Below are 10,126 nucleotides of genomic sequence, written 5' to 3'. Positions count from 1 at the left end.
AGTGGTGAGAGTGGACATCCCTGCCGCGTTCCTGACCTTAGGGGAAAAGCTCTCAGCTCTTCCCCATTGAGAATGATATTCGCTGTACGTTTTTCATAGATGGCTTTTATGATATTGAGGTATGTACCCTCTATCCCTATACTCTGAAGAGTTTTGATCAAGAAAGGATGCTGTACTTTGTCAAATGCTTTTTCTGCATCTATTGAGAGGATCATATGATTCTTGTTCTTTCTTTTGTTAATGTATTGTATCACGTTGATTGATTTGCGGATGTTGAACCAACCTTGCAGCCCAGGGATAACTCCCACTTGGTCATGGTGAATAATCCTTTTAATGTACTGTTGGATCCTATTGGCTAGTATTTTGGTGAGAATTTTTGCATCCATGTTCATCAAGGATATTGGTCTGTAATTCTCCTTTTTGATGGGGTCTTTGTCTGGTTTTGGGATCAAGGTAATGGTGGCCTCATAAAATGAGTTTGGAAGTTTTCCTTCCATTTCTATTTTTTGGAACAGTTTCAGGAGAATAGGTATTAATTCTTCTTTAAATGTCTGATAGAATCCCCCTGGGAAGCCATCTGGCCCTGGGCTTTTGTTTTTTGGGAGGTTTTTGATGACTGCTTCAATTTCCTTAGTGGTTATAGGTCTGTTCAGGTTTTCTATTTCTTCCTGGTTCAATTTTGGTAGTTGATACATCTCTAGGAATGCACCCATTTCTTCCAGGTTATCTAATTTGCTGGCATAGAGTTGCTCATAATATGTTCTTATAATTGTTTGTATTTCTTTGGTGTTGGTTGTGATCTCTCCTCTTTCATTCATGATTTTGTTGATTTGGGTCATTTCTCTTTTCTTTTTGATAAGTCTGGCCAGGGGTTTATCAATCTTGTTAATTCTTTCAAAGAGCCAGCTCCTAGTTTCGTTGATCTGCTCTACTGTTCTTTTGGTTTCTAGTTCATTGATTTCTGCTCTGATCTTTATGATTTCTCTTTTCCTGCTGGGTTTAGGCTTTATTTGCTGTTCTTTCTCCAGCTTCTTTAGGTGTAGAGTTAGGTTGTGTATTTGAGACCTTTCTTGTTTCTTGAGAAAGGCTTGTATTGCTATATACTTACCTCTCAGGACTGCCTTTGCTGTATCCCAAAGATTTTGAACAGTTGTGTTTTCATTTTCATTGGTTTCCATGAATTTTTTAATTCTTCTTTAATTTCCTGGTTGACCCATTCATTCTTTAGTAGAATGCTCTTTAGCCTCCATGTATTTGAGTTCTTTCCGACTTTCCTCTTGTGATTGAGTTCTAGTTTCAAAGCATTGTGGTCTGAAAATAGGCAGGGAATAATCCCAATCTTTTGGTACCAGTTGAGACCTGATTTGTGACCTAGGATGTTATCAATTCTGGAGAATGTGCCATGGGCACTAGAGAAGAGCATGTATTCTGTTGCTTTGGGATGGAATGTTCTGAATATGCCTGTAAAGTGTTAGGTTGTGTTTCTTAAGGGATTTGTATATTTAATGTAAGTGTTTGCTACTTATATTTTCAAGAGTAAATGGTAAATTTGTGCATAATATCCTTCTAATAACTTTTTAATGCCTATAAGATTATAGTAATTCTTCCTTTTCATTTCAGGTATCACTAATTTCGGGGGGTCAGTACCTCAAGTTTATCATTTATTACTAATCTTTTCAAGAAATCAACTTGGCTTTGCTTATTTTCTCCATTGTACATCTGCTTTTTATTTTATGTGTACTGCTCTTGATTATTTTCCTCTTTCCACTTTCTCTGTTTATAATTTGCTGTTTTTTTCCAAGCTTCTTGAGGTGCCAGCTTAGAAAATTGAATCCAATCTTTTTTTTCTAATAGATGTATTAAAAGATTTCTTGTCCCTTTTAGCACCCTTGTAGCTGCACCTTACAAATTTAGATATATTATTTTCATTTTCTTTCAGTTCAAAATATTTTCTAATCTCCTTTGCAATGTCTCTTTTAGTCTATGCACATTTACAAATGTATTTGGAAACTTTTCTATTTTTCTTGTATTGATCTCTAGGTCAATTTCACTATGCCAGAGAGAATTTTTATTTTATTTCAAGTCTCTAAAATGTGGTCTATTTCAATAAATTTTTTATTTAACTTTATTTACTCAAACTTATTTATTTCTATTTATTTTGTCATACTCTTAGTTGATATTTAACTCTTCTGCAGCTCAGGTTCCTTTTTGTGTTTGGCCCTTTTGGCTTTGGATTGAAAACTTCGGGGAAAATTTCACAAACCATTCAGAAACACAGACATACCAATCAAATGTTTGCAAAATACAAAGTATGCACTTTATATACAAGCATGTGTATACATGAGTCATATACAACATACTTACTTCCAAGTAAGTTCTCATTGTTTCATGGGGACCAATCAAATACTCTTGGCCCAATCTATTTCCAATCAGTTCCCTCTAAACTAGAAAGTTCACACATAACACATACACCAAACCAGTAGTTCCTTAATTCCACATCCAAGCAAGCTCCATGAATTTAAACTTGCTCATTCTTTCTTTATTCTTGTTGTTATTTTTCTCTTTTTTTATTTAAATTTTACTTAGTGAACATACAGTACAATATTGGTTCTTGGAGTAGAATTTAGTGATTCATCACTTACATACAACACCCAGTGCTTATCACAACAGGTGCCCTCTTTAATACCCATCACCCATCTAGCCCATCCCACTCACCTCCCTCCATCAACCCTCACTTTGTTCTCTGTCCTTAAGAGTTTCTTACGGCTTGTATCCCTCTCTCCTTTTTTCTTTTCCCCCTTCCCATATGTTCATCTGTTTTCCATCTTAAATTCCACATATGAGTGAAATCATATGATATTTGTCTTTCCCTCACTGATTATTTCCACTTACCATAATACACTCTAGGTCCATCCACATCATTGTAAATGGCAAGATTTCTTTTTTTTTTTTTTTGATGGCTGAGTAATATTCATTGTGTGTGTGTGTGTGTGTGTGTGTGTATATGTATATATATATATATGCACACACCATATCCTTTTTCTTTTTTTTAAGTAGGCTCCATTTTGGCCATGGAGCCCAATGTGGGGCTCAAACCCATGACCCTGAGATCAAGACCTCAGCCAAGACCAAAAGTCAGATGCTTAACCAACTGAGCCACCCAAATGCCCCAACATCTTCTTTATCCATTCATCAGTCAATGGACATTTGGGCTCTCTCCATAGGTTGGCTATTGTTGATAATGCTGCTAAACATCATGTACCCCTTTGAATATGTATTTTTGTATCCTTTGGATAAATACCTAGTAGTGCCATTGATGAATCATAGAGTAGTTCTATTTTAACTTTTTGAGGAACCTCCAAACTATTCACCAGAGTAGCTATACCAGTTTGCACTCCCACCAACAGTGCAAGAAGGTTCCCCCTTCTCTGAATCCTCACCAACACCTGTTGTTTCTTGTGTTGTTAATTTTAGCCATTCTGACAGGGTTGTATCTCGTCATGGTTTGGATTTGTATTTCCCTGATGATGAGTGATGTTGAGCGTCTTTTCTGTAAGTCATCTCTATATCTTCTTTGGAAAAATGTCTATTCATTTCTTCTACCCATTTCTTGATTATTTGTTTTTTGGGTATTGAGTTTGATAAGTTCTTTATAGATTTTGGATACTAACCCTTTATCAGATATGTCATTTGCAAATAAACTTGCTTACATTCTTGAGTACAGTTGCTAAAGTCCTTGACTACAAAATTGTCTTCAAATTGTGAGTACTGGGAATAGCAAAGTTGTCATTCCCCTGAGCTTCTCAGCCAGGGAGTTAATGCTCAGGGTGTCTAAACACGGCTGTTCTGAGGATTAGTTAGACCAAATAACCAAATGAGTGGCTGAGACATGTTATAAAGGAACATGTGGAAATCCAAATGAAAAGGCACCATGATGAAGGCATTTGAGATCATTTGAAAGAAGCAATTGTCCTGTGGCTATTTGATATTTTTAGTTCAGAATCTAATAATACATCTAGTTATCAATAGGATTTTATGAACTTAACTATGTTTCAGGATGCAGAAACTATCTTTTCTGGTTCATTCATCTTCTTAGAAACTGGATTTAAATCACATTCCTAGAGGCTTCTTGGGCATCAGATTCTGATGTCCAGAATTTATAGGTAATCAGGATTTGGGTTCTAGGAAGGGCTTTGCAGCTGGGATCATGGATGAAGAATTGATAAGTAAAGGCTCAGGAGTCACCCTTGTGGGTAAATAAGTCTGGGCTAGACCTTGCATTATCAGCCACGATTAGCTAAAACCAGGAATCAGGCTGGGGTAACCTGGTGAATCCTGAAAGTTGCCTAAAGGACAGGCTCTAGGCCATAGTTTCCATAGTTGAAAACTATGGGTAACATTGTTTAACTGCACTCCCTGATGTTATAAACTAGATACAGAGTCTTAGAAAAAAGTGGAATCTAAGGACAGGAACAATATCTGGTCATGAGAATGGGACTTGGAACTTAGACAATGAGAAAGTGTTTAAGAATCAAGATCAGAGAGGTACACAACTGTAGTATATACAGGACTGAATGTTTATAAGCAGCCCTTCTAGACTGGACAAAAAAAGGTAAGATCTACTTCCTTTGAGGCAGGGGTCAGCAGCAACTGATGATTTCAACTGAACACAGGGGCCCTGTCAAGCACAAGCTGTCACAGAGCTGAGAGGATAAGTTCCCGATCTTCTCTCCCTCTCCCTGTCCTACCCTGTCTAGGGGAATTGTTCAGAGCATGTTGTTCTGGAGAGGGTCTGCTTTCCTAGCTGTTCCTTTGGGCACTGGCATGATTTTCATTCACATACTTTGCTTCCTTCTTTTTCCAGAGTTCTCTGCCCAACTGAGATATGCATCTATCCCAGATAATAATGTAAGTGCAAGTACCAAACATACACCTAGAGTCCCTAATACTTCCTGTCTCATTTACAGCTGCTCTTCTTTTTGAAAACAGTCACAATAACCTCCCCTTCTGAGTGAAATTGCCCTTGAGATTGTAAAATAGTTTAACTTCGGAAGGGAAACATACCAAAATGATTTCAAAATGTCAATGTTAAGCCACCTTAGTGATTTTCTTACACCTCCTTTAGGCCTTTAGGAAACAACAAGTGCAGTGATTGTTGCAGCAAAAACTTAATTCCTGATAGTACATCACCCTGTAAGAGTGATTTGCTGTCTGACTTCGGCTTACAGTTGTAGCCCATGGTAATGATAAAAATAATACATGAGCTTTCTGTTTAGATATTTTTCTAAATACTTTATATGTATAATATTTATTGTTGCAAAAACTTCATAAGATTGGTACTGTTACGGCCTCACTTTACAGACAGGAAAACTGAGGCCCAGAGCAGTTAAGTAACTTGTACAAGGTCTCACAGTTAATTAGCAGTGAGCTGGGATGAACCTGTGACTATCTATGCTGCTCACTCATACTCTAGGGTACAGCTATAAAGAACTATTCAGTTTCCTAGTTCTTGACTTTTGAGCACACTTTTCTCTCAATTTACATGTCTCTTTAGAGGAAGCTTACATTTTCTTAAAATCTTGGTTCAAATACCTCAATATTAATTCATTATTGAATCTTCCAAAATTCATCTTTAAAACTGCCATTGCACCATGGTTTCTAATTGCCTATCTTTACGTACATATCTCACTGAAGTGGGACCTTTAACGAGAGAAACCATGCCTTTTCTCCATTACCTTTAAAATGACTGATATAAAACTAGTGGCCTAGTGTAGAAGCCAAAAATTTATTTGCTGATTAATAGTGATAATAAGAGAGAATCAATGCCATGTGAAATCTGACTGGAGGATAGAAGAAACTTCACTGCCATGATTTTTCATGTAATTTTTAGGAAACAGCCTTCGTAAATGGCCTTGGTGAATCACAGCACCATCACTGAATTCCTCCTCCTCGGGCTGTCTACCAACCCCCAGGTCCAGACTCTGCTCTTTGTGCTGTTCCTGAACATTTACTTCCTGACCATCTTGGGGAACCTGATGCTGCTGCTGGTGATCAGGGCTGACTCTCACCTCCACACCCCCATGTACTTTTTCCTCAGTCACCTCTCTTTCCTGGACCTTTGTTTATCTTCAGTTACTGTGCCCAGGATGCTGAGAGACCTCCTATCGGAGATAAAAACCATTTCAGTAAGGAGCTGCCTGGCTCAAGGCTTCTTTGTGTTTATCACTGCAGGGACTGAGGGCTTTCTGCTTTCAGTGATGGCCTACGACCGTTATGCCGCCATCTGCCACCCACTCCTCTATGGACAGATGATGAGGAAACAACTCTGTGTGCAACTTGTGTCGGGCTCATGGGGCTTGGGTTTTTTTAATGCACTTATCAACATCCTCCTAGCTACCAACTTGGACTTCTGTGAGAGCCGTATCATCAGCCACTACAGCTGTGAGGTGCCCTCTCTCTTTCCTCTGTCTTGCTCTGATATCTCCACCAATCTCATAGTGCTGTTCTGCTCCACCCTGCTTCATGGGTTTGGGACCTTCTTCCCAATCATCTCATCCTATGCCTGCATTGTCTCCACCATTCTGAACATCAGCTCCACCTCAGGCAGAAGCAAGGCCTTCTCCACCTGCTCCTCCCACCTCGTGGCAGTGATCTTCTTTTATGGCTCAGGTTTTCTCCGCTATCTCATGCCAACCTCAGGATCCCTCCTAGAGTTGATCTTCTCTGTACAGTATAGTGTGATCACCCCCATGCTGAATCCTCTCATCTACAGCCTGAAGAACAAGGAGGTGAAGGCAGCTGTGAGGACCCTGGGAATGTATTTGCCATGTTCCAGGTGAAAATAGGGAAGCTAGAGGATAATAGAAAATCAGGATAATATGATACTAGCCACACATTGTGTGAGTTGACTTTAATAAAAACTTTCTAGGTCTATATTATGTCAGATGTTATGAGATACGTAAGGAGTGCATAAGAAATGAACATAGAGGTATTAGAAAGCTGTTACTTTAGTCTAAATAGAGGAAAACAGTGGGTCAAATAACTATCTCAATTCAGAAACTGTGGTCATGAAAGTGTTGATTCATTATTCTCAGTACTCCCCAAATACTTACTTTGATCTTCTTATTAGTAAAATATGTGTGTCTTCAATTATTATTTGTAATTGAGTTTAGGAAAAGGCAACAAAAGACATACTTTACTCTTAAGTGAAGATTCTGGGTGGTTGAGTAAAAATAGTAATAGACTTCAGCTATGTGGGAGAAGAATAATGAACTTCAACTGAGTGGTCCTTGGATATAGGCAAAATGAACTGAAGATGCTGAAGAAAGTGGGTTCATATTTTGGGCCAGAGGACAGACTCAAATAAACCTTCCCAAATCCTATGGTTTCTTTCTATAATCTTTCTATGGAACCCTTAAATATGCTCATTCATATATGTATAATCTCTTGGCTGTATGTGTGAATAAATGTTATACTATAACAATAACTAAAAACAAAATACTTTAAGATACATACAGATTAACAAAGAAAGCAAATATTCTTTTTTTAAAAAGTGTGCTTGATTATTCCAGACATCCTTGAATTGTGTTTCCTTTGATTATTTATTTGATAAGTAACAGTGGGGGAAAATATGCCAGAACAGTCAAGTTTGACTGAAAACCTAATAGTTCATTGTAAATAAATAAATGGAAATTTTGATTTGTGTAACAGTCTGTACTTAAGACTATTTGTACTTAAGACTGTAACATAGTCTATTTATATTTAAGCCTATAATAGACTTTTACACAAATACTTCCAAATGGGAGTATTCAAAGTGTAACAGGGCACTGTATAGGACTCTAAATACATACATAAAGCAAATGGATTTGGAAAGACAGTTTAGGCAAAGAACTGTGCTTGTTAAGTTTTTTAGTCTTTTTACTTTATTGATTAATAAATCACTTTTACACACCAAATTTGATGGGACTTGATTTTGCCTGAGAAATCCCAAAGGGAAGAGATAGCCCTTAGAGTGTCATTTGAAAACTACTCTTTTCCTGCTTGGGAAGCCAGGCAAATACCCCTTTGGCCACTCCTACTTTCAACTCCCACTAGACTCAGAAGAGTTTAGAATTAATGATTAAGGGTCATTGTATCACCCAGATGTTCCAAAGGCCAGACCTAAGAGATCCCACTCATCCTTATAAAAATCAGTATTGGAAAAACCTTTTTTACTACTAAGTGTAACTTCAGGTTAAGACCATAGAATATAAAAGCTGTTGCCATCACCATGCTCTGACTGCCAAGGGCAAGGAATCAAACCAACCAGCTGCCTAAACATGGCTGCTCTGTAAACTCATTAAACCTGAATAATGCTTTGTGTAACTGAGATATAATGTTAGAAAAAAGAAAAACTAAAGAGTATGTGAGACTCTGAAAAAAAGAACTTTCCTGTCACAATATCAGTTTATGAGTGTATAATTCAGTAAAGTGTTTCATCATCAATAGGATTTTATAAATTTTATCATGGCACCAGACGTAGAAGCCACTTTCTCCAGGTCATCTTCCTTCTCACTAAATAAGTCTAAATAAAAGTCCTGCCGCCAAATTGGAGAGCAGACTGGCTTATTGAACAGGATATACAGGTAATGTGCATTTGGAGTGTGGGAAGGACTTTGAGGCTGGATTTATGGCTAAGGAGTTAATAAGTAAGGAATCAGAACTTTCCCTTGGCTGAGCTCTGGACTTACTAGGAATGGTCAGGATAAGGAACTGGCTGGGCCACCCTACTAAGTCCTATGGATGACCCAAGGTCAGACAATAGGGTATAAGGCCAAAGCTGGAAGTCATTGGTAAATACTCAGTGTTCAAGCAAATAGAGCATTGTTGTAATCCAGACATAGAGACTTTGAGAAACAGAGGGAGGGAGGTACATGAGCACATCTGGCCCTGAAGGAGAAAGTTGGAGTATGAAGACTAGGACAGTGTCTCAGGATGAAAGTCATAAAGTTAATCTAACTATCTGTATGACAGAGGAATATAAAGGATTGGATGGATAGTCTACTCCTGTTTTAAACAGGCCCCTGAGTATGAGCAGAGAAAAGTTGGTGGGAGGAGCCATCCCGCTGTGGGCAGAGAATAACAGCAGTGGGTGTTTCCAACAGAAGGTAGTCCTACAGGATGAACTCCCCAGGTTTTTTTCCTATACTGCCTGGGAGAGAGATCCCGAATACCTAGTACTGGGCAGAGTCCCCTCTCCTGGCTGCTGCTCTAGCCAGGATACCTGTTCAATATTCCCTGGCATGAAACCCTGCCAAGCTTTTCTCTTGCTTACTTTTCTTTTTTCAAAGATTTTATTTATTTATTTTAGAGAGAGAGAGAGAGAGTGAGAGAGAGGTAAGGGACAGAGGGAGACGTAGACTCCCCGCTGAGCAGGGGGCCCCATGTGGGGCTCGATCCCAGAACTCCGGGATCATGACCTGAGCTGAAGGCAGACGTTTAACCAACTGAGCCACCCAGGTGCCCCCTCTTGCTTACTTTTCTTGAGATTCCAGCCTGTTCTGGGATACACATCCATCCTAGTAATGCTCTTCAGGTGGGCCCAAGGGTCTACACTGAGTCCCAACCACTTTCTCTCCCCTTATCATCATTTCTGCAGTCCTGCTGCTATGCCATTAGCGGCAATTACATACCCTCCTCTCTAATTGCAAAGTGGAGACAGACTCAACACCAAAATAATTCTAAACTTCTAATTTGCCTTCCAGCTGAGGTGATGAGCAGAGGAGGGAATCTACTGGTAATGGTTCCAATGTGACTTCTTACACGTCTCTTGATAAAGGCATGTGAAGTAATATCAATGACAGCAACATTAGCAGCAACAGCGTTGGTTTTTGAAAGTGCTTCACTGATTTAAGAGTATATGACTTTTGCCTAGACTTAAAATCTCAAATAATAGGAAGAAGGAGGAGGAGGAGAAGTGGTAGAAGTAGTATTAATTGTAGGTGCTTTTGAAGAGCTTTATATATAATTTCATATTTAATCCTAAAAACCCTCTGTGGTACTGTTACTATCTGCCTTTAATATGCAAGGATATTGAGGTAAAGAGCTTTATGTATCTTGTGTAAAATCATAGCTGATTAGGATTTGA

General features: G+C 38.6%; 1 protein-coding gene across 1 annotated transcript; it reads left to right on the top strand.

Moving 5' to 3' along the window:
• Window positions 1–5,906: 5,906 nt before the first annotated feature.
• On the top strand, window positions 5,907–6,839 carry LOC112832199 (olfactory receptor 8S1-like). The gene has a single exon (XM_025882731.1). It carries the CDS (start codon window positions 5,907–5,909, stop codon window positions 6,837–6,839), a length of 933 nt encoding a protein of 310 aa, XP_025738516.1.
• Window positions 6,840–10,126: the final 3,287 nt, after the last annotated feature.

Source organism: Callorhinus ursinus, unplaced genomic scaffold, assembly GCF_003265705.2.
Source record: "Callorhinus ursinus isolate GAN/ISIS: 27379988/994484 unplaced genomic scaffold, GSC_fseal_2.0 scaffold44, whole genome shotgun sequence".
Taxonomy (NCBI): Eukaryota; Metazoa; Chordata; class Mammalia; order Carnivora; family Otariidae; genus Callorhinus; species Callorhinus ursinus.
This window is presented reverse-complemented; position numbering and strand designations above follow the sequence as displayed.